General features: G+C 40.6%; 1 protein-coding gene across 1 annotated transcript in view; it reads right to left on the minus strand.

Annotated features, from left to right (window-relative positions):
* LOC109418248 (uncharacterized) overlaps positions 1–26,388 on the minus strand; it is a 755,006-nt gene that overhangs the window by 165,431 nt on the left and 563,187 nt on the right. The window contains exons 15-17 of the mRNA XM_062850749.1: positions 21,121–21,270; positions 18,744–18,923; positions 8,583–8,721 (exon numbers count right to left, since the gene is read on the minus strand). Coding sequence (XP_062706733.1) covers positions 8,583–8,721; positions 18,744–18,923; positions 21,121–21,270 — 469 coding nt within the window. The remainder of the gene's footprint in view (positions 1–8,582; positions 8,722–18,743; positions 18,924–21,120; positions 21,271–26,388) is intronic.

The raw sequence follows: 26,388 nt of genomic DNA on the forward strand, positions 1-26,388 counted from the left end.
TAGGCTTCTGGCACGTCAAATAGGTTAAAGATATCAATATATTCCCACCAATTAAAACATCGAAATCTAGGCACATACCTAAAAATCATTATCTAAAACTAGGTACAGCAACCAAAATTTCAACAATTTCTGTACCAATTTCAATGTGGCATCAAATGTGTAAGCCTAGATGTGTATCACATTCCTCCTGAATTCACATTCCAGCAACTAGGACTGGTCCAAAGCACTCGAAAAGCAACCGGCCAGACACACATGTCCAACATTCCCGTTGATGAGGGCACTGTCCGTCCCCTGCCGACCATTCCTCACCGGTAACGAACACCAGCAGTGAGTACTTAACCATGTGCTCTTCTAGGTTCAACAGGCGTCCATCCGGTCCGGTCCGGTTTCACACAGTCAAAACTCCTTTCTCGGTTTCTAACAACGTTCACTCACTCACAGTCACAACAACGACCAGGACCGCACATGTGGTAATGTAAGACCTCTAGCCCGCCGACAGAAAAAGTCGGCCTGGAACGTTTGCTAGCCGGCGAGCAACTTAACATTCCTTCCTTGAAATTTCTTCCCCGAATGCCATCCGAGCCGAAATCGGTTGGATTGTAGGCGGCGGTGGAGGCGCGGCCTCCGTTTGGGGTGTCGTGTGTTTTATCTCGTTTCGTATTTATCTGCCAGCGGGAAGTTCAGGAAAGGAATGTGCTTTAAATGGTTTCTTAAGTATCATTAAACAGAATTAAACGGGAATTTATTGCTGTGTGCAGTGTCTTGCTTTTTTTTGTATTTTTCGTGACTGCGATGGTTTACTTGCTGCTCATGGGTGTGTTTTATGGCATTGCTTTACGGGAAGCATTTGAGCGCCAGGAAATCACCATGAAGCAGCAACTCTGGTTGGATTTCTGTGATTGCTGGGGGCAAGCTGATGGAATTCTTTCAAAGGAAGAAACTGCTGGAAAGAATTTTGTTTCTTTAAGAAAGAGAAAAAAGGATTCGTATTGCTGGCAGTGAAGAGCTTATTTTATCGGGTAACTGCTCTGACACCTGCAATTCAGATGTTGGATGAAAGCCACGACGTTGTTTTTCTATTTATTTTACAGGGATTGTAGTAGGTGTTTTTATTTAATTTCCGTCTATCCAAGCACCGACCAATAATGATCGAATTTATTCTTGCACCTCGCTTTACGCCTTATGGCTAATTTGGTATCAATTACAAACTTATAAATAATCTTGCATATCATAATTCTCGTCACACCTTTTACGTGACAATATCGTATTAGGTGCGCAACTAAGTTCTCGCTGTTTTTTTGGTGAAAAAGAAACTTTATTATGAAAACAAAGGTTACAAAGGAATTATTCAAAGTATTGCCCATCATTAGCTACGACTTTTTCCCATCTTTCTGGTAGAACGTGAATACCATTTCGATAGAACTGTTCGTCTTTTGATACTATCCAGGAATCAAGCCATTTTGAGATGTCATCATATGAGTGGAATTGCTGACCAGTGAGACCATGTGCCATCGAACGGAACAAATAATAACCAGACGGTGCAACATCAGGAGAAAATGGCGGGTGGGGTAGGACTTCCCATTTTAGCGTTTCCAAGTAGGTTTTCACGGGTTTCGCAACGTGAGGTCGAGTGTTGTCATGCTGAAGAATCACCTTTTCGTGTCTGTGCTCGTATTGTGGCCTTTTTCCGTGCAGTGCTCGGCTCAATCGCATCAATTGAGTTCGATACCGTTCCCCGGTAATGGTTTCGTTTGGTTTCAACAGCTCATAAGGCATGGTACACTAATTACGTAACGCAAAAATTGGCTTTTTCAGGCCCCCTCCCTCCCCCCATGTAACGCTTTTTGTATGAAAAGTCAAAAAATTTTGTATGGATCGTAACGCTAAGCTAGACTCCCCCCTCCCCCTATAGCGTTACGTAGTTTGTGTACGATGCCTAAAAAATAACACCAACTTGGTCCCACCAAATACACAGCATAACCTTCGAAGCATGAATATTCGGTCTTGGCGACGATGTTGAGGCATGCCCGGGCAGTCCCCATGAATGTTTCCGTTTTGGGTTACTGTAATTAATCCATTTTTTGTCACCTGTTACAATGCGATGTAGAAAACTCTTCCTTTTTTGCCGCTGGAGCAGTAGTTCACAGACGAAAAAACGACGCTCAACATCCCTTGGTTTCAGATCGTAAGGCACCCAAGTTCCTTGCTTTTGAACCATTCCTAAAGCATGCAATCGCTTGAAAACGGCTTGGCGGGAAACTCCTAATCCTGAACCAAGCTCAACTTGCGTTTGACACGGATCCTTATCGAGCAATGCCTCCAATTCAAAGTCTTCGAAGTTTTTCGGCCTTCCTTCACGCGGACGATCATCAACACTAAAATCACCGTTTTTGAAGCGACGAAACCAATCACGACACGTTGTTTCACTCAGAGCAGCATCACCGTAAACTTTCTGGAGTTCTCGATGTGCTTCAGCCGCCGTTTTCTTCGAATGGAAGAAGAAAATCAACACTTCCCGCAAATGACGATTATTTGGCACGAATCCAGACATCTTCAAACAACCAAAATATATAACACTAAACCAAAATCACTGATTTGACAAAGCGCTTTGTTTACCATATGTTTGAGCTTGGTTTATGACGCTTGAGAAATACAACTTTCAACCAGCACTTACTACGTCACGATTTGGACAACATCAATCAAACGCATGACGTCATATTCAATCATCGCACTTTTGAAAATTACTATTTACACGTTTGAAACATTTTAGTCAGCGGTGTCCGCGGATCTATGTTTACTCCACTATACTAATACATATAACGGACAAAATTTATGATTATGAAAGTACTTTTAGACAGAAAGCTTTTAAATTGAAATGGATTCAGAAAAACGACCAAAATACTTCAATTCATATTTTTGCCCACCAGATATCATGATACCGCCATCCCAGTGCGAAGAAGAAATCTTTCTCTGTGGATGTGAAATACGATGTTTCGTATGTAGGAAATCCACGCACATATTTGCTTGCATCCTTCTTACTTCGCCTAAGTAAATGTAAACAAACATTGTACCGACAAGAAAAAGACAATTGATTTGATAGTTTGAACGGCTTTTACTGCATTCTGCAGCAGAGGAATCCAACTTTGAAGTGACACGAATTCCATCAGGGATTCCTTAATTAATACCTCTCGATATTCTTTCCTGGATTTTTTTCCTGGATATCCTTTAGGGTATCCCTTTGCAAGATTCTCTACGAGACTTTTTTGATACTCTCTTAACTTTTACGGATTACTCCAGAATACTTTCATGGATTGCTTCCCAAGCAACACGACTTGTTGCTAATCCAGTAACAGCAACCTTAGTGCAATTTATTCACTGTCCGTATTACGGACGACAGAACACAATTGCTTCTTCTTTGAAACCCAAAAAGCGCAGATTCTGAATTCTTATGCAACATAAACGAGGAGGAATGATAAAAAAGTTGGGAAAAGATTTTGTCCAGACTCGAACCATGGACACCAGGAGTATTATCTACTCACCTTACATACTACACCAAACGCTCTGTGAGAGAATCGATGCTCAACACACCATAAAAGCTACTGAAGTTACTTGTTACTTTATTGCACCTTCTTTGTCACAAGTTAGAGAACTGTCAAAATGAAAAGACGCTCAAGTTTTCGGTAACGCATATGGAACCTAATCTGAACAAACAAACCAGAGTTAGATGTTTCATGCATGTTACATAACGCATTTAATGTAAGCTGACTGTATTATCACTTGCGAGCAATATGTAAGCTCCGCCTCCACAGATCGATGTCAAACACGTGGTAATTTGTGATTTCTATGAAACAAAGCCGCAACTTTACGGATTTCGGAGTTTAAATGCAACTCAACTGACAAGATGGAAGTTTCGTGTGCTTCTAGTGCAACTCATTTAGACCAAAGCATAGAAAGCCACAATCTGCATGATGTTGCAGGTGCTGCTTGGGTTCCAGGATTCCTTCAAGGATTTCTGTTGGCATTCTTGCAGGGATTCCTTCAGGTTTTCGTGCCAGGGTTCCTTCAAGTATTACTCTGGGTTTCTCCAGGATTCCAGTCGTGATTATTTCCGATATTCCGGTTAAGGATAGTTCTACCCAGCAAACACACTTTCGTATTTGATGCTGCATAGGATGCAAAAGTGGAGGCGATATACGTACACTTTACATGCGGGTAAATGGAAGCACGTACGCATATGGCCTATGAAACATCATACATGTGAGAATTTTTGTTAGCTGGGTAGATTTTTTCCATAGTTTTTTGGGTCAATTTCAAGAAATTGTTTTGAAATTCCCGCCGGAAGCTTCTTTTTAAAAATAAAGACATCCACACACTTTAAAATCAGGGAAAAACATTAAGAATTCCAATTTGTGATCCCACAGATCATATTGCTAATACAGTTTGAAACTGGACGTCTGTTATCTGTGCTGGTGGTGTAGTTAGAGATTTAGATGAAATTCCTATGGAAAACTGGAAACTACGATAACATTTCAACAATTTTCAATTAAAACTGGTGGTACCGATTGTCTTGGCTATTCCGATTGCTTTGGAGGAAACTCCTTCACAAATTTATTCAGAAGTTTGACGAGAAACCTATTAAGTATTCGGTCCCAAATTCCTTTGAGAATTACGCTCGAAATTTTATCCATAACTCTCTGAATGCCGTCCGGAATGCCTATTGAAATTCCTCTTTTAAATCATTTCGTAATTCCCCCCAGAAACTCTTCCAAAGAGGCCTTCGTTGCATTTATCAAAGTTTTTTTTTAAGATTTTTTCTGGCTTTCTCCAGTTCTCCATCAATAGTTTTTTTTTCATCATTAGTTGCTTCCTAGATTCCTTCCGTGTCCATTCGGGGAATCGGGAAGTTGTTCCTATGATTTCTACCAGAGGTTCTGCCAGAACTTCTTAAGGGGTCTTTCACGGGGTCTCTGTTGGAGTTCCTCCCGGGACTTTTTCCAGAGTTTCTTGCTGGATACTTACCGGAGATCCTTCCAAAACTTATCCAATGTTTCTTCAAGAATTCCTATTAGTGAATTTCCGGGATAGCTTTTTAACAAATCCTCTCGGGATGTTTGCGAGGTTTTGCAGAAGTTCTTTCACGCATTTCTCCTAGAGAGTTTTCGACGTTTCTCTTGGATTTCCACGTAGGATTTAGAGGTTTTTAGAACTTACCTTTTAATTTTCTTAGGATTTCCTCTCGGGACTACCATTAGAACTTTTTTTTAAGATGTCCCAGTTTTTTAAGGATTCGTCTAAAGATTCTTTTGAGATTTCTCCAATATACCTTAGTAGAGTTTCGCGCACGATTTCACCTGGATATCTTCCGATTTTTTTTATCCGAATATTTCTTACAAGAAATTTTGTAAGTTATCCCGGCAGATATTCCGTGTAAAACTCCTGGAAAAATCCATGAAAAACCAAAAACTGCAGGAGCTCTTAAATAGTTTTATAGGGACGATTTCCAGGAGCGATTTCTAGAAGGACTGAACACAGCAAAAAATACGGTAAATAACTAAGACGAAAATCCTCGAAAAAACTCTGGAAAAAATTACGGAAAGAACTCAACGAGAAATATCAGTAATAGCAGTAATCTCAAAAAGGCATTCTGGAAAAAAAAATCGGATAAACCCAGAATTAATTCAGACGAACTTCTGACTTCTTAGAGAAGTCCCGGGAATCTCCTGAAGCATCTCTGGAAGAAATCCCAAAAAGATTTCCTGAGGAAGTCCCATCAGTTGGAACTCTGAAACAATTCGTTTAGCGGTATTCCTAGATGGATTTTAACTACCAGATTCATCCGCGTTCACATGGAATTTGCAGCATCCTATTGGAATCGTTGGTTTGCCGGAAATATCTGCTAAGACCTTTTCTTAATCCTCTAGCACTGTTATCCATATTCCTAATTGATTTAACTTGATTTTTGAATAACCTTCTGGCAGGACCAATGAAGAGAATTGTCAGACAAAAGAAGCACAAAACAAGCAACAAAGAAGGCGCGACGATTACTCTTTATCCCTACTGGTAACAGATAATGACATGATCTCGAAAAATTTTGTTGCAGACAAAACAAAAGCGGAATTTGTTGCGTACTTTTCAACTCGTGAATAATCAATTATTACTAACTCAAAGTCGAAACTGCTTGATGTTTGATGATATCTTCAGCAGAGTTGCAGTGTTTACCGACTCGAAGTTACCGTTCGAAATTTGCAACGCAAGGCTTAAAAATCTCTAAACTCGTGGTGTACGATGTTTATCCTATTATTTTCAAGTTAGGACAAATTTATGTTGTATTGGGTGGATTGTCGCAACAAATACAGGTTGCGACATTGTCATTATTGTTGCGCGATGGTTGAATTTCGATTTACTGGGCAGGACCGTACACAGCAAAGGCGTAAAGGGAGGGGTTTTTGGCTTGGGTTTGGGGTCGGTAAAAGGCGGAGGGGCGTCTAGTATATGAAACTGTGGTAGGGGGGGGGGGGGTGGGGGTTAACACCCAATTCACAAGCCCTCCCCCCCCCCCCTCCTTACGCACGGGCTTGGGGAGTTTTCAGCGTCTTAACGGAACCGCTAGTTTCCAGTAAGAACCCTCAGCATTACGGGAAAAACATGTAGTAAAAGCTCATGTTTGAAAGAAATAAACAATTCATATTCGAGCCTTTTTTATTCATACCAACAATTAGTAAGCTCTGTACACTCTTTTTCTGAGTAGATCTACAATTAGTAAATTTCCCTACTTCTTATCACACCATTCCACTAAGGGGATTCAGGTGACCAAAAATCGAAAATTGACTTTATTCAATTTGAGATTTACCTTCGGTAGTTGAAAGTAGACCACTTGGACCAGTAAACCCCAGAATATAAGTTTGCTAATATCTATACTTATCGAGATATTGGTAGCAGAATGAGACCATTGCCGATTTTTAGTAAAACCAATGTAATGTTCAACTTAACATATCTTTGGCTTAAATGAAAAATGTCATATTTTTTAGGTAGTTTCTAAAAGCTTGCTTATAAACCTTTCGAATAACGTATCAGACGTAGAAATGTTGATTGTTAAACTATTAAATGATACCACATTTAAAAAATCAAATTATCTCCATACAGACCGTTCTATACAAAAAAAGTTTCGCTTGGGGACTACTTTTATGTCTTTGTTTAGGATCCCTGGGAGACATTGAAATCAAATTTGGCTGCTACTAGCTACTATTTTGCAATTCCAATCAAGTTGTCGGCGATGATTGAGATATTGCTATATAAAATCACCCTATTGGCCATTAAATACCTCTGATGAAACATTTGGTCGTCATGGCTGCTTTTCTCGGTAGAAAACAATGTAAAAATAATGCAGTCTTAATCTGGTCTTGGATCTCTTTGCGAATTGGAATACAATTTGAACAGATATGCTTAAACACTTAAAAGTGTGCAATGCCCTTATAATTCCATGCTGTTTGAAACTGTCGTGTTAAAACAACCTGTTCAACATATTATTTATATTTTTCAGGCATAAACCCTACGAATAGGAGCAAGACATTATGAAATTGACGCGAACATATTTTTGGCCACCTGTTTGTATGGAGCCGCCCCATAGTGCATTCCCTGTGGATTCCCACTATTCCAGGTTTTTCTAAGTAGTAGACACCCTGAGTATGACCATGCAGAAGGTGCCGGGTTCGATTCTCGGTCGGTCCAGAAACTTTTCGTAAAGGAGATTTCCTTGAATTATAAGATGAACATCAAGCTCTGTCCCATTAAAGACGTTACGCCAAGAAGATCAATATCTGGACTCTGGTGAATAGAATAATATCAAATGAGCATGAGCATGAACAAAGTATATTGTTTCAAGATTTTTCAATTTCCCTTTCAGTCTACTTTTAAAAGTTCAACTCATTCCGTATTGCCAAGGATCGCATCATGCTCAATTGTATCAAATCTTGCGGACTCAGCATTGATTTCAGCATTTCCGTAATTGGTAGCAGACTGCATCAGCTAACAACCCACAGTTGCAGCAGCAGTATCAGTCAGCAGCAACAGAATATGGCCTTCGAATCCAACGTATACATACAGTTGTGGAAATCCAATGATTTGTGTTGCTTCCCGGATTGGTTTTCTTCCCGTTCCTAGCTGGACGGAAACGATGAAAACGAATCCTATGTAGTTGGTCCTTTGGAGCATCGCTCACAGGAACCATCAACGATGAGTAATTCAATCCCGTCAAGAACATGCTCGACCACATTTCAAGTGTCGGAAGAGAATAGTTTTTTTTTGTTGAGCTTTTGACTCTACGATTTTCTGTCCAGTCACGACGAGGATGCGATCCGAAGCTACCATATCCCAAGCATTGCAGTGCAGGAGCGAGTTGAAATTTACACCCATCACAGACTATTGGTACTACTAGCCAAACGCAGCAAATGGGAAACTTTCGGTTCGGTAAGTGTGGTTTGTTCCGAATGGAGGATGATGGGGGGAGAATTCCGTCGTCCATTATGGACCGTTTCGCAAACCATTCAATCGAGACAGGGTGAAGAGGAGAGTAGCATACTTACGTTGTAGTTTTTCCTGGCCAGCAGCACCACAAATGTGCCCGATAATGGGCAAATGCATCTTGTAATGTTTTCCATCAAATTCTCGGTGATGCAAAGGTCGGTTCGCCACGTTGGTTCAAAGGTTGCCTTTGCATCGTATCTGTTTGGAAAGGGGGAGGAAAATGAGAATGCAGACACGTGAGTGAGGGATGGCTATGCATTATGTTTCTAATGGAGGTAGTTAGTTGGTAGTTAATCTTGAGGTGAGTTGTGAGAATTATGGAAGTTAGGTGGACTAGTGTTTTATTTCATTCGGTAATGGGTTCAATCCCAAGTATCTTCCTTGACCTTTTAGATACATATTAGCCACTACGATGATTTTCCTTTGAATAAGAGCGCAAAATTCCCACATAATATACCCGATACAAGCTAGCACTCGCATTCGCCTTCATTAACATGATTTATTTACCGCAGAGAGATAAATTTCAGTTATAACAAGTGAAAGAATTTTTGCAGATGTCTAGATACTGAAACTCTTTCAGCCCTATAATCAGAGCCAAAGCTCAAACTGTAACAATTCATAATATCATCGTCTTATTACACCTCAGCTGTCGAGTTCACATGCCATACTCAATGGCACCTACTACAGTCGCGCAGTATCCGTGGCCGAATAAACTCCGAAGCATGTTTCTCCTGAATAAAGATGCTGTAGTTGTCATGTAGTTGATGTTCTTGCGGCATAAATCACCGTTCGTAGGTACATATGAATGTATGTAAGTGGAACCACAATGTTTGTGTCACTGTTTCCTTCGGCCTGAAATAGAAGCCTCCTTAGCCATAAGAGGATTATCATCGAAGGACTATTTTCTTTGAATGGACATCACGGGAAAACACAAATAAAGACTTCACTTTCTGCTAGGAAGGGATGGCTGCTGCTGTTGTCGCAGGTTGTGTTTGCGGCGGGATGCCGTGAAGGCTTGATTGGAGTTAGAAGACGTCTACCCACACACGCTGTCTGTTGGTTTCTTTTCTGTTTGTAGACGATGCAAGCCAAGGGCGAAAACCTAAGAAGATAGGATTACATGGCTTGTTTTCGAGATTGAAACAGGTCTTGAAGGGAATATTTAATCCTTGATTCTATTTACCGTGAAACATTTTCATCACACTTAATTTTGAATATCGTGCTTGGTAAATGTTTGACGAAAAGAGAACAGGTGAATACAATAATACAGGTATGTACTCTTCGATATAACGTACAAAATATAATTCTCTTTGTACGTTATATCGAAGTGTACGTTATACCAAAGCAGAGAAAAATTTAATATTTTTATGCTAGTATTAATGTATTCGTCGTGAAATTAATCCCAAGTAATGATTTCGGTGAAATTCACAAAACCAATAATGAAAAACATGAGTTTTCATGAAAAACTCATTTCGTTTTTTGTGCTTCGATATAACGTACCGTAAACCGGGGTCAAATTGATCAGCGGGGTGAAATTGATCACTCGGGTACTACATTGTAATTCCATACTAGGAACTCTTAAGCGTCGTAATGATCTTAAACTTCTTACGTCATCTGATTCGTAGATGTCTAGAGATGAGTGTAGACCTTAATTTTTTTTGAAAAAAGTTAGTTTTGCCTTATATTTCCAAGGAATTCGCAATGTATTTTTCATTTGGCTGAAATCATTGCTACTAAACAATCAATTGCTAATAGGACTTCCCGTGAATTTTCTATTTTAACATTTTTGTGGAGCCTTGGTTGGGGTGTTATGCAGATAATCAGAACATGAAATAGTTATAAAAAGTTCATTTTATGAAGAAATAGTCATTTATTGTAATAGAAATCACTTTTTTCAAATGAAATTGCCTACCTTTAGGCGTTTAAGGGGAAATTTCAAAATTTAATTTCGTATTTAAAGTATTAAATTCACTAGTTGTAAGATTTTAGACGTGTTATTCGGTTTTAGAAGACCAAAATTAAGCGGATAAGGAAATTTTCCTTTCCAACCGATGCTTAATTGTATACTGATCAATTTCGCCCCAAAGTGGCATTTCCAATATTTTGATATTTGGAGTTATTTAACTTAAAGTTTAAATTTGTTGAACAAAATTCTTTCACATGGTTCCATGTAGATCCACTGGGTACTGGTTTCACAAAAATTCTTTTGGCAATATTTGAACAGGCACTGATGTTATCCGCAAAAGTTGTTTTAAAGTGATCAATTTGACCCCGGATTACGGTACACCAATTTTTTCCCCAAATTGCGCTAATTTTGGGTAAAAAGGTTAATGCTGCAACAAAACATTGATTTGAGTGATTTCGTGAAGCATATTCCAGGGAAAAAATAAAAAATTTCAATGTTGTACGTTATATCGAAGCAAAATGTACGTTATATCGAATTCGTTATATCGAGGGTACCGTAAACCGGGGTCTAATTGATCAGCGGGGAGAAATTGATCATTCGGGTACTACACTGTTATTCCATGTTAGGAACACTTAAGCGTCGTAATGATCTTAATTTTTTTACGTCATCTGGTTCGTAGATGTCTAGAGATGAGTGTAGACTTTTAATTTTTAGAAAAAAGTTAGTTTTGCCTTATTTTTTTAGGTATTTGCAATGTATTTCTCAGTTAGCTGAAATCATTGCTACTAAACAATCGATTGCTAATAGGACTTCCCGTAAATTCTATGTTTTAACATTTTTGTGGAGCCTTGGATGGGAAGTTTTGTAGGTAATCAGAACATGAATTAGTTAAAAATAAGTTCTTTTTATGATGAAATAGTCAATTATTGTGATATAAATCATTTACAGTGGATTTTCGATTTTATCACGGTCAAAAAAAAATTTACCGTGAATTCCGCGAAACCGTAAATTTGGCGAAATAAAAAATAAATGTAAATGCTATATTAAAAATCGAGAAACTGCAACATTTTTTAATCGTATTTCACAATTTAAACACAGTTTTAGTAATCTGTCAATGAATATATTGCTTAGGCGCTGTCCATACACTACGGAGACTCATTTTGGGTCACATCAGACTTTTGTTCAAGCCAAAATTTGAAAATTTGCATGTACCGAAGACTTTGGCCAGATCTCCCTCCCCTTAATGTCTAAGTAGTTTATGTACGGGTCTACCGTGACTTGAAGACGAGCTTAGTGATCTAGTGTCTACCGCTTCTGATTCATATGCAGAGGGTCCTGGGTTCAATCCCAGGCTCGTCCCTTCCGTCCTACTTTGTATCTTTCTATCTATTCTCTCTTCTCATGCATAAACGTATGTTCATAGCCATCGCTATAACCAGAAACGGATTGAAGAAAAAAATCCGTTCCCCTTCCTTCCAACTTTCACAGCCCAGTGATAGATTTATATAACGCCTACAAGTTATGCAACCGAGCGAACTGTGCCGGTTCTCAGTAGTTTTCCCACAATCTATCACTTTGCGCCTGGCATCACGTGCCAATGCGTGAACCCTTTGCCAAAAATGTACATTTCCCAACATTAGTCTGATATCCGAATAAACTTATGCAACTGCAGTGAACTCCGCGGTCTGTTGGCAACAAGCGATTGCAATCATCACTTCCCTCGCATCCCCACATTGATCTGCAACCTGACGTGGCAGGCGCTATTGTCGCTTAAAAATAGAAGATCTACGAGGGGGGATGATTATAGATAGCCAAACATTAGTCTACGTAGTTTATGAACAGCGCCTTACATTTTTATATTGATTTTGCGATGTTTTAGAACAAGGCGTGATAAAAACGAAACGAAAACCGTGATAAAATCGAGAGTGAATTTGGCGAGTAGTGAATAAAATGACTAGTGATAAAACCGAAACGGCACTGTATTTCAAATGCAATTGCCTACCTTTAGGCGTTTAAGGGGAAATTTCAACATTTAATTTTGCATTTAAAGCATTAAATTCACTAGTTGTAAGATTTTAAACGCGGTATTCGGTTTTAGAAGAGCAAAATTAAGCGGAGAAGGATATTTTCCTTTCCAACCGATGCTTAACTGTATACTGATCAATTTCGCCCCAAAGTGGCATTTCCAATTTTTTGATATTTGGAGCTATTTAACTTAAAGTTAAAATTTATTGAACAAACTTCTGTTACATGGTTCCATGGAGATACTGGGTACTGGTTTTACAGAAATTCTTTTGGCAATATTTGAATTGGCACTGATGTTATCCGCAAAAGTTGTTTTAAAGTGATCAATTTAACCCCGGATTACGGTACGCTATATCGAGGGTACGTTCTTCTTCTTCTTGGCGTAACGTCCTCACTGGGACAAAGCCTGCTTCTCAGCTTAGTGTTCTATGAGCACTTCCACAGTTATTAACTGAGAGCTTCCTCTGCCAATGACCATTTTGCATGTGTATATCGTGTGGCAGGCACGAAGATACTCTATGCCCAAGGAAGTCAAGGAAATTTCCTTTACGAAAAGATCCTGGACCGACCGGGAATCGAACCCGTCACCCTCAGCATGGTCATGCTGAATACCCGTGCGTTTACCGCCTCAGCTATATGGGCCCGAGGGTACGTTATATCGAAGAATACCTGTAATGGATTGTTTGTCATAATGAATATCAATTGGCATTTTTCGAAGGTATGATCCGTGACATTTACCTTAGATATTCGAAAAAGGACGGGTTTTCCGTGACTTTCTTGTAGAACTGGTCTAGCTGTACAAGTTTTTCATATACCTTATTCTTAGGTTCAGCCTCTAAAATGAGCTGCAGGTGGATAAATTTAGAAATATCGAAATGATAAATTCAGCACTCAACGTATTGAAAAAAAAAACTTCAAAAGGTACAACTTAACGTACTGGGAAAATGCTTAAAAATAATAAGACACATAATGTTGATTAATTGACAAATTAAAAGATGAAATTGTGGAAAAATCGCTTTATGGTGGGATTCGAACCCACGACTCCGTATTATATAGACCGGCGCTTTAACCAACTAAGCCTACTAAGAACAGGTAACGATTATGCGGAATAGAAATCCAAACTGACTCCGAATCCAACATGTATTTTGCCAACAGAACGAGTACCAGAACCCGCGAAGTCTCATCCGTTGGCAGTGTGCACAGCACACTTCACCTGGGATTCCTCGAGAAACTCTTTTCCAGATTTTATTTCCATTGCTTCGATAGATCATGTTCTCGTAGGTCGTGTATTAGTTTTCTGGATATTAGTTTAGGAATTTCTTTTCAAATCAATCTTTCTGTAAGGTTTCTGTAGCAGAAGCTCCTTCTGTGGATACAAATTTCAGTAGAAATTCCTGCAGAAAATCCTCAGGGAATCTTTAACTGCATTCCTACGGGAACTCTTCCAGAAGTTCCACCAGGGCTTCTTCCTGAAATTCGTACATGTTTAGGAATTCCAACAGATTTTTTTTTCTGGAAATTAATCCAGAAATTTCATCGGGAATTCCTCCAGAACTTTTCCAGTGAATTCCTCCAATAATTTCTCCGAAGAATCTTCAAGAAATTACTACGGAAATTCATCCAAAAACTCCGTAAGGAATACCTTCAGAAAAACATCAGAGAATTCCTACAGAAATTTCTCCTGGAAATCTGCCAGAAAATCCATCGTGAATACCTTCAGAATTTTTTTTGGGAATTCCTCCAGAGATTCCTTCAGCAATTCCATAAATGATAACTTAAGAATTTCCTCAGGGAATCCCTCGTGAAATACCTCTGGAAAATCGAGAAACATCACAAGAAATTCCTTCGGCATTCCTCCTGAAAGTTTGTCTGCGAATTATTCTAGAAATTCCCTTATAAATACATCCAAAAATTCCTTAGGAAATTAATCAAGACATTACTCCGGGAATTCTTCCAGGAATTCTTCAATTAAATCCTCCGCGTGGTCCCTTAGAAATTCCTCCGGGCATTCCTTCAAAACTTCCTCTGGGAAACTCTCCAGAAATTCTTTCAAGAACTCCCTAAAAAACTCTTTCTGGAAATCCTCCAGAATTTACTGCAGGAGTTCCTCCAGAAGTTCTTCTAGAAATTAATCCAGATTTTCCACTGGGAACTCCTCCAGAAATTCCTTTGCGAATTCCTGCAAACTTTCTCAGTGAATTCCTCCAGAAACTGCTTCAATTGTGGAGAAAAAAATCTTCGGGAAGTCTTCCAAAAATTTCCCCGGTAATTCCTCCACAAATACTTTCGAAATTCCTTCACCAATGCTACTAGCAATCCTTCCAGAAATTTCTTCAGGAATTCTTCTATAAGTTGTTCTGGGAATTCCTCGATAAATTCCACTGGAAGTTTATCCAGAAAATACTTGGAGAATTCCTCAATAAATATCTTTGGAAAATACTTCACAAATTACTCCGGGAAATCTTCAAGAAATTACTTCGGGAATTTCTATACAAATTCCGCTGGGGATACCTCCAGAAAAGCATCAGTGAATTACTCCAGATTTTTTTTTGGGAATTCCTCCAGAAAATTCCTGCGACAATTCTATCGGAAATTTCTATAGCATTTCCACAGGGATCATGAACTGTTCAGAAATTCCTTGAAAAATCCAGAAGTTCCTGCAGGAATTCCTCAAGAAACTCTTGTAAGAGATGCTTCAGAAACTCCGCCGGGAAATCCTCAAGAAGTTTCTCCGGGAACTCCTTTAGAAATTCCTCCGGGAAATCTTCCAGAAAGTACTCCAGGAATTCCTTCAGTAGTTTTTCTAGGAATTCCTCCAGAAATTTTCTCTGGGAATTCCTCCAGAGTTTTCTCTTGGAATTCCTCCACAAATTCTTATTTTTACGCGAATTCCTCTCAAAATTCATCCGGAAATTCCACCAGAAACACCTCCAGGAATGTATCCAGAAATTTCTCTGGGAATTGGCAGAGAAATTCTCCTTCGGGAATTCTCCCAGAAATTCACCAGAGAATTTTTCAGAAAACCAAAATTCGTTCGGGCACTCCTTTAAAATTCCTCTGGGAATTCCTCCACAATATCCCTGGAGCATTTTCTCCAGAAACTCCTCCGGGAATGCAACCAGAAATTCCTCCGGAAATTCCACCAAAAATTTCTCTGAGAGTTCCTTCAGAAATTCTTTCAATTTTTTTGGGAATTCTTCCAGAAATTATTCTTGGAATTTTGTAGAAATTCCTCAGAGAATCTCTCCAGAAATTTCTTCGGGTATTTCTCCTGAAACTCGTTGAGAAATTCTTCCAGAATTTTGCCCAAAAACTCTTCAAGAAATTTCTCTTGGAATATATCCGGAAATTCCACCGCTAATATTTCTAGAAATTCCTCCAGAAGTTTCCCCAGAAGTTACTACGGGAATTTTTCCAGAAAGTCCGCAGGAAATTCCCCCAGGAATTTCCAAGAACCCAGACATTCTTCCAAGAAATCCCCAGAGAAGTCTCAAGGAATTCCCTCAGGAAATTCCTTGGCATATTCGTGGCGATCGTCCCCTGGTGCCCTGTTCGATTTCATGCTAAGGATGGCTGTTTCTATCTCCTACACTGATGGAGCTTCGGTGTTGACATGGGTAATGCGTCGAACCCTTGGCGGATCATGTTGAGGTGTTGATGGCGTGGCCGACACTTGAAAAAGGTTTCCAAAGTGCTCGAACCAGCGTTTCAGCTGGCCGGCCCGGTCGATCAATAGCTGTCCAGATGTGTCTTTTCACGAGTATCGTAGCAGTCATCTTAGTCCCACTAAGGCGACGTGAGACATTGTAGAGGAGACGGATGACGCCGGTGTTTGCGGCTTTCTCGCCTTCATCGGCTAGGGAGTCCGCCCACGCTCTTTTGTGGGTTGCGCTTCACTTCCTTCTCGAGATCCGAATAGCGCTAACGGGCTGCGGCTTTGGCTCCTCGTGCTTTCGCTCGCTCCTTAGCGGCTTTCGCGGCTCTGTGATCTATTGCTTTCTTCGGGTGCTCACCCAAATTGTTCTCGCCGATGGCGAAGAAGGCGTTCTTGATGACACTCCATTGATCCTCTACGCATCCGCCTATCCGGAATATCCACTGCACGGTTCTCTAGCTCCTCGACGAAGGACCTTTTCATCGCAGCGTCTACCAGTCGGCATGTGTTGAACCGGCACCCGATTTTCTCCTCCTGTCGATAGATCCTAGCAAACGCGCAGTCGGACCTCGCCGATTAGAATTTAATGGTCGGGCACAATGTCGGCGCTACGTGTGTTGCGAACATCTTGGAGGCTCCGTCTCCATTTTCGGCTGATGCAGATGTGGTCGATTTCATTTTCCGTTACGCCATTGCAGGAAGCCCATGTCACTTTGTGCAGTGAGTGGTCGATGAGGAAAGAGCAATCCCCCAATCACCATGTCATTGTTGCCACAAAGCTCTGCAAACAGCTCTCCGTTCTCGTTCATTTCTCCGAGACCATGGTGTCCCATGACGTGCTCATAGTCCGAGTTGTCGGAACCAACCTTCGCGTTGAAGTCGCCCATGTGGAGGATCTTTATATAACCTTTCGGAATCTTGTCCACGACAGCATTCAGTTGGCTGTAAAAGTTCTCTTTGAATTGCATTTCGGCAGCATCGGTTGGCGCGCATCACTGTGTGTGGGGTGAAAGAGCTCGTATATCACAGTGTATACAGGGCTGAACATTTTGGTGTTGATTACCTCAGACGTCAACCGAATCATTCCAGTAGGCAGCATCGTCGAGGAAGAACCTCAATCCCGGTAACCGCAGACAGGCTGATTGAAGGGGATTCCTTTTCGACTGATATTCAGTTTTACACATATTGGATCATGGTTAAATTTCAAGCCCGTCTTCTAGATCTGGCCACAGTTATCCTCACATTAATAGGTTCTAACTTTCAAGCTTCATACGGTATGCCTCATTGGCTAGTTGTGACAGTCCAGCAGGATAGGGCTAGAGTTAATACATTCCAAGTTCCGATTCTTCTGCGTAGCTTAACGCTAAAAATCGTTCCCAATGAAACAGTTCGTAGTCTTTCATTTCGGGTTTCTGTAACGGATTTTGAGTTTTGAGAACAGTAGATTGTTTGGCCTAAGGTCCCCTATTTACCGTGGCAATGCTGCTTCCCTTAGGTATAGACTTCGGTGGAGCATTTGATACTCAGTCGCTGGATGCCAAAAAAGACGCTGTTTGAGCCGTACCTCCTTGGTGAGCAGATGCTCGGGACGTACCTCCTCAATCTAGCTGAAGTCAGAAGGACAACAGTGCCAATGCTGCACTACCAGCCAATCACACAACTCTTAACCGGGGGTCTTTGTCATCGATTGACCCGTAAAAAAACATGAGGTAGGAACTTGTGAGGACCATAGCTATCTTGAACGCTTCATGTCGTATCACCATTGCAGCCCTGCTGAAAAAGGATGCATCCAAGAAGATACCTCCTACAAGGCACTAACCCAAGAGGTCCTTGGCGAAAAGGTGCAAGTGAGAACCTTGACGCGGAGGTGACTCTCTTAGCCTGGACCTGACTTTGCGGCAAGCACTTAAGAGCACTTAAGGTCCGTGGGGACTGAGCTTGATTGGCCCAAGACCGGGTGCAGTGGAGAAAGATGCTTCATTCAGCGTAAATAGTAGCCTACTGACTATCTAACTAAGGATACTATGAGATCCTTCTGGTAGAAAGGCCAGCTCACGAAGATAGAAATTAGAATCAAATGAGACGAATGTTCCAAACCGCACATCCTGATACTTCAAGAAAATCACGTAAAAATAATGGTATAAAATACATCGTGAATTCACTTCCCACAAATTTTGCCGGATGCCTAACGTTTTTTTCATACATTGTTATACTTCCGAACTGAAACTGTGTCCATTTACGAATCCAGCAAAGATCAAAGCAATGAACAGTTGCCGTCGAGTGTCCTCGTGAAGCTGTAACCGCAAACACAACCACGGTATTCCCTATTTTTTCCGATCGATTAATACCACAAAACTAAGTTACATAAAGCACGCTGGGCTCGTGCCTATAAACTACCAAATGGAAATCGAAACATGTGCATCTCTCATCTGGTCCATCCGTACAGCCAGCGTCGGTGTTGCTGCGGTGGCGGAAACCGCACTCTGGGCGATCAGATAGAGATATCCAATCCGGCAGCAATGCTGTGCGGCGGCGGCGGCAAGCAAGTGGTCTGTTTTTCCGGTGAAATCAATAGGACCGCAGCTGAAAATCGCCGAGAAAAACTTCCCACGCCAAAAACTGATAAAAACTTACCCGCAAAGTGGTATCCACTCGCTGGTAGGCGAGTTCTCATGCTGGAAGATAATTTCCACGTGGGCCGACTCGAGTGGAACGTGCAGAGGCCGGTTCGGTTCGTAGCCGGTGCGGTTGGCGTAGTACAACCAGGTGGAGATGATTTTCGACGCCGGAATGTAATCGATGTCGGTGCCGAAGCTGAATGGCGATGTGTCCAGGTCCAGGTGATGTTGTTTGTCCGAGCGGCGGCCGGAAAAATTGGAAAATGGAGGATAAAAAATGGTATCATGTTTGTTATCTAACTGGGTGGGCAGGTCATGGGAACATATTGTAGCCATTTATGTTCGGTATTTTAAGCTCTGTAGGCTTCTTGCAGAGACTAGACTAGACTAGACTAGACTAGACTAGACTAGACTAGACTAGACTAGACTAGACTAGACTAGACTAGACTAGACTAGACTAGACTAGACTAGACTAGACTAGACTAGACTAGACTAGACTAGACTAGACTAGACTAGACTAGACTAGACTAGACTAGACTAGACTAGACTAGACTAGACTAGACTAGACTAGACTAGACTAGACTAGACTAGACTAGACTAGACTAGACTAGACTAGACTAGACTAGACTAGACTAGACTAGACTAGACTAGACTAGACTAGACTAGACTAGACTAGACTAGACTAGACTAGACTAGACTAGACTAGACTAGACTAGACTAGACTAGACTAGACTAGACTAGACTAGACTAGACTAGACTAGACTAGACTAGACTAGACTAGACTAGACTAGACTAGACTAGACTAGACTAGACTAGACTAGACTAGACTAGACTAGACTAGACTAGACTAGACTAGACTAGACTAGACTAGACTAGACTAGACTAGACTAGACTAGACTAGACTAGACTAGACTAGACTAGACTAGACTAGACTAGACTAGACTAGACTAGACTAGACTAGACTAGACTAGACTAGACTAGACTAGACTAGACTAGACTAGACTAGACTAGACTAGACTAGACTAGACTAGACTAGACTAGACTAGACTAGACTAGACTAGACTAGACTAGACTAGACTAGACTAGACTAGACTAGACTAGACTAGACTAGACTAGACTAGACTAGACTAGACTAGACTAGACTAGACTAGACTAGACTAGACTAGACTAGACTAGACTAGACTAGACTAGACTAGACTAGACTAGACTAGACTAGACTAGACTAGACTAGACTAGACTAGACTAGACTAGACTAGACTAGACTAGACTAGACTAGACTAGACTAGACTAGACTAGACTAGACTAGACTAGACTAGACTAGACTAGACTAGACTAGACTAGACTAGACTAGACTAGACTAGACTAGACTAGACTAGACTAGACTAGACTAGACTAGACTAGACTAGACTAGACTAGACTAGACTAGACTAGACTAGACTAGACTAGACTAGACTAGACTAGACTAGACTAGACTAGACTAGACTAGACTAGACTAGACTAGACTAGACTAGACTAGACTAGACTAGACTAGACTAGACTAGACTAGACTAGACTAGACTAGACTAGACTAGACTAGACTAGACTAGACTAGACTAGACTAGACTAGACTAGACTAGACTAGACTAGACTAGACTAGACTAGACTAGACTAGACTAGACTAGACTAGACTAGACTAGACTAGACTAGACTAGACTAGACTAGACTAGACTAGACTAGACTAGACTAGACTAGACTAGACTAGACTAGACTAGACTAGACTAGACTAGACTAGACTAGACTAGACTAGACTAGACTAGACTAGACTAGACTAGACTAGACTAGACTAGACTAGACTAGACTAGACTAGACTAGACTAGACTAGACTAGACTAGACTAGACTAGACTAGACTAGACTAGACTAGACTAGACTAGACTAGACTAGACTAGACTAGACTAGACTAGACTAGACTAGACTAGACTACAAAATGGTATCAATGCTAATCGCTTAAAATCTGATACATTCCTACTAGATCACAAAGCTTACATTGAAACAGTGAATGCTACCTGAAATTGGAACCATTTCTCAGTAGAAAACTGTGCAAACCGAATTTACCGGAAAATTCCAGAACAGAATGAGCAAAACACACATAGGGGTTACCACAACCCCTAGCTGTTGTAATTTGTATATGGTCGGTCAATCAATATTATATCCATCCGCAGTAGCAGTACCAGCGCCAACTCATCTCGCCTAAATAATGGACAAGTGATGGACAACTCAACCAGCCAGTTCTTTGTCGTGTGGTGGTGTGTGATATTTAATTCGAGAGCACCCAACCAACCACGTACGGCAGCCATCACGGTGCTGGCTGGAGAGAGTTTGGTTTGGTTTGGTTGGTCAGGCGATGTTTGCTTACCTATTTTTGGCAAAGTAGAACCGCGGCAGGAAGGTGGTGAGGTTTTTGTACGATATGACGGTCACCAGGACGGTTCCGTTCGAAACGATGTCCAGCAACGAGCTCGTTACATCCATCTCCATGTACAGCTGGTCCGAGTACAGTTGATCGCTGCAATGAGAAGGGGGGAAACAGTATGTAGTGTAGTGAGGGAGGATGATGCGGTATTGATGATGATACTCGCGTTAATTAAATTTGACTAATAAATCTCTGTTGTTTTATTGACAGGGAAAACAGGTACGAAGGTTCGAAAGTGGAGTGAGTTATGTGGCACAATACATCAATCATGAACTTATTGATTGCGGGTAGAAAGGTCTCATTACGTGTCAAATGAGGATTTATAACGTGCCGCCGGAATGGTTCCGGTTGTTTGAATTTTTGGATGTTGTCCAATATGCAAAGTTTATGACATCGTAGTGGTTTTGATTTCTAGTTATATTCAGTAGAAGTGTGAATATCAGGAATTTCATTACAAATAAGATTATACAATTGGTCGGTAAATGGTATGCGTTTCAAAGAATCGGTACTATACGTACTTGAATGAATGAAATTGACCTCTCAAGAGGCCATAAAAGACAAAAGAATTATTTTAAACTTTAAGATTGCTGCAAACACTGTAACTAGCTGTGTAGGGCAAAGCCTATGATTTCCTCTCTCACTTAGCCTCTGAAGTGTTCACTTCAGAGAATCTACAAATCTTTCCACATGCTCTTTGGATTGTGGGTGAAAGGGCGCTATCCGAGTGTGCGAAATTCCTTTGATGCGTCAGAAGTTATGGGAGCTCTCATACAAAGGTGAATCTTCTTTTGTTGTCCGATACCAATATGTTTGGATTACCGTAGCTGGCGAACGCAGTTCCGAGTGATGCAATTGGGTTGTTTAGTGAATAAAATATTGCTATTTGGAATAGCCTAATCGAAAGAGCTCATTTTTCTGAGTATAACGTGATTTTATTGGATTCCAACACCTTTGTTTTGATGGTTAAATTAACAAAACAGTTTTACTTTTTGTGGCTACAATGACAGTTGAATCGATAAAATGACAGTTCGCCCCGAACAAAAAATTTAACCCATACAAACTTTAAATGCATTTTAAAAATAGTTCCCAGACTTCAAATATTATGAAATTTTGGATTTCGACTAATTTTTGGGTGGAGAATCTGATTATGAAATAACCTGGATACCCCTAAAGAACCCAATTGTGAAGGAAGTGGTAATGGAACGCTCCCAGAAAATTTTGGGTGATTTCGAACAAGCATGCACGATGACCACTGCTGGCCAGTTAGTATTTTCAATTTAGTTGAAAATCAGAGTTATCGACTAGCGAAGTAAACCTGGTCCGCTATGCAGCGCACCACTTCCGAAGTTAGGTCCGACGCACGGATTTGGACAAAAACCCAACTTCGCTAGTCGAAAATTCCGGGTTTCAACTGCGCGGACAATAGAATCTGTCAATTGGATCAGCATAGTCTAAGACGAGACGTGACAGCTCATTGGTACAATCCCTCTTATTCTTTTTGTTACTGTTCATACGGGGGTTGCTCTAGTGTTGCCAACACTTTTCATATGCAAATCAATCAAAACTTGTTGACTAGTTTTATTTAGCATCCTATTTCAAAGAATGAGTTTGAAAACAATCTGATCTTCCTCGTTTGGATCTCACACACAGACTTCCATCCCTTGCCGGCAAACCTTCGGATTCTTCGAAAATTAGTAAAAATAAAGCCCAGAATGATACACATCACTGCGCCCATAATGTATCGTTTTGCACTTCATTTCACCATGTCAAATTCCGGATAAAAACAGCACAGAAAGTGAGAAAAACGATTAATGTTGTTAGTTATTAATTATCAATCATACGAGGTTTAAAAAACCTGTGACTACTAGCAACACGGCTAACTCAACAACAGAGTGCCCTCTTGTAAACGAACGTAACGCGGCGCAACGCTGCTTTTGTCAAATCGGCCAATCAGAAGTGGTATTTTTTGACAGGCAAATGGTTTCGTATTTGCACTAGCACCTGACGGGTCCCGTCCCAGAGCATAGTCAATGTAGATCTGATTTCAGTATGGTCTGCATCGTCAGGAGTCGTGGGTGGTTTTTTAGAACTTTCCTGCGATACATCTGGGGAACGACGATCCTGTCACCGAACGTCACGCAGTTATCAATACGCTGAATCACGCCGGGTGCCGGTGTAAATTTTCTTCACAGCAGAATCCCTGAACTGACTTATACGTTTAATGGTCAACCTTTCTGAAGGAAACTTGAAACTTGGCTAAACGTCGCGTTTTTTTTTGCCTTTTTTGTCTATCATGTTGAACATCACTGACTTTGAAGGTTCCGCAGGGTCCCTTCGAGAAATGTTCTGACTCCGGTTTCTACGTTGCTGGAGGCAGTAACGTGGTCCTAACGGTGCAGTAAAGCAGTAACGTAATAGCAGTAACGGCGTCAGCGTGGCTGATATCAGTCGTAGTATATGTTGGATCAACGAACAGCAAAAGGGAGAGGGAGAGGGCTCATCGTTGCGGAAAATTAGTAGTATATACTGAGAAGGCCTTGTTCGATCCCAAAATCTTTCGAAGGAATTGCCCATCGATTTGCAAGATGAAGTTTTTTTTTGTCTGTATTAACGAGATTTTTTAACCGAAATAACATCAACATTTGTTAGCAACACTGGCAACACTGGAGGTACCGATATTGAATCGGTATCGGTACTCAAAGCCCAATTGAACTCCGTGGGAAAAGAATAGGCATCGGTCACGGACGTCAACGATCGACTGTAAAAACGTCAAGGTGTTGTACGTTTTGAAGGGTTAATAGTTACGCGTAGCAGCCTGCCTTGAAGTTCTCAAACTATAAGTTGTAGGTTGATAAAATTACATACATTGTATGATCCATAAAATGAATTTCTTTAGTTAAGGTTAATTGTAACCACGAAGTTTCGGACAGAATTCTATATAACCCCTCTAATTTTGATAGCTAGATAGCTGGATAGCTGTGTAGTGTCGGTAGCGATTGTCACAATTGGCTAAGAATAACACTACGGACCACCTGTTCTGGGGGTAAAAGTCCACCAACAGGTGACCCCTAATTCATGGTGTGACGCGGCTTCATGCTTACCGTGCCTAGGAATGAATGGCTTGGGGGTTTAATAAAAACCTAACCGCAAACGGAGCCTGTGGAATACCAGGGCGCCCTCCACAGTATGTTTCCCTTACTGCTCTAACCGGAGCAATGGTGCAGTGGACCTTGTGTTTCTCCGAGACAATCAGCTGCCCTTCTTTAGTCTTACTTGAGGCTGAATAAGGGCGGGATCATGAAGATGTTGTTAATTAGTTCAAATTTTCACCAATATGGTTTGGCATTATGCGATTTACACAGTGTATTCTGTGTATCATCGCCTTTGGCGTTTTCCAATCGATACCGATCTGGTTTTATTGCTGCTGTTCTTTGTTGTGCTATTATTGCGAAGAGTTTAATCTTACTTAGTTTGCGTAGTGGCTTCGGTTAGGATAGCTCAGATCCGTCTTCAGCATAAAAGAACAGCAACGATCAATCTTTGCAGACTTATGCAAAATGGTTCAGCCCAAGTGGCCTTGGTCCAAGAACCTTACTTCCGTAAGGGGAATTTCTATCTAGGAAACCTTGTGAATCCGGTGTTTGCTACTTTCAGTAAACATGAAATGTCAAACTTGCGTGTCATGCCTCAAGCCTGTGTGTTTGTCAACAACTTAATCGTTGCTATACTCAACTCTGAACTAACCACCAGAGATGTATGTGCTATCACAATTGATGTATCTGTTGGAAACCTCAACAGGTACGTCTATTGTTCGGTTTATTTACCGCATGATGAACCATCCCCTACGGATGATTTCAAACAAGTCATCGCTTACTGTACTTCGAAAGGCCTTCCGCTAATTGATGGCAGTGATGCTAATGCTAACCATATCATCTGGGGCATCTCAGACATTAACTTCAGAGGCGATTGTACGACATTTCCCCGAAAACCAGTTCCCCGAATGAAGTTTCCCCGAAAGTTTTTTCCCCGAATGTACCATTTCCCCGAAAAATGTTTCCCCGAATGTGCCGTTTCTTCGAAAAGATTATTGCATATGCCATTTACAATGACCCAATGCGCAACTAGGGGGATCCGGTCTTTAGGACGAAGTTGCCAAAGTACGTCAGGCTGAAGTACTCTAAGCCGAATGGGTTGCTCAGCTGAAGTTCATAGGGTAGAATGGATCAGTAGGCCGTCTTTCTAATTTTCTTCATCAACAAAGTTAAAATATGTTTTCGAAGTCCTAGACAACCAGTTCATTTAGGTCCCTTGAGTTTTTTTTTACATTCCTCGAATCTAGGGCATTCTATGGATACTGGGATATATTTCCATGATTTAACAATATTCTTTTATTCTTTCCCTTTTCTCACATACCGAAGTAGGTACTGATGATTAATTAATCACTCTGCCAACATTCCATCTGAAAATTTCGCTTCTTTTTAAAACACGCAGTTGTTTTTAGTTGTAATATTGCATACCTTATTGACGGTAGTAATTTATTAAACCACTGACTGTCCCAGGACAGATTTACCTTCTTTGAGTAGTCGGCTATTCTTTTGAATATTGGGTTTTATATATGATCAAACTGAGTCTTTTTATGGTTTTCAACTCAACCGGACTGATGCCCGTCCGGCGTAATGACACTTTCAGCCTTTCAGCCTAATGAACTAACGTACTTCGGCCTAGCATACTTCCGCTTGAAGATCCAACACCGTCTTTTTGGCTAAATTGATAACCTTTCACTAATTAAAATTTTCCTTCTTTCAAACATAGGCTGTTCCTTCAAGTTGAACTGCTCAATTTATTATCAGCAATTTGACTGCTGCTTTATTTATTTATTTATTTTTTTGTTTTTGTGACCAACTGTTCTAGTATCTATAGGTGATATAGTAGAAATCTTTATCAAAGATTCTCCCTTCTTTCATCATACATTGTTCTTTCAAAATATTATCGGCAGTCTAACTACTAATATGATCTGTAGAAATGTCAATTCCAAATGCTACTTTGGTCATGATTGATCCATTGATTTACAAAAAAAACTGAATTTTACCTTCAGATCTATTTGTCGAACAAATTGAAATCCATTGACTTTTCGTTTTAAAGCACATTAAACTTTTGCTCATAGACTTCCTTCGCAAGCAAGAATACTTTAAGACTTAAAGTTTAATTTAT

The sequence above is a fragment of the Aedes albopictus genome, chromosome 2, assembly GCF_035046485.1.
Source record: "Aedes albopictus strain Foshan chromosome 2, AalbF5, whole genome shotgun sequence".
In the NCBI taxonomy this organism is placed as follows: domain Eukaryota; kingdom Metazoa; phylum Arthropoda; class Insecta; order Diptera; family Culicidae; genus Aedes; species Aedes albopictus.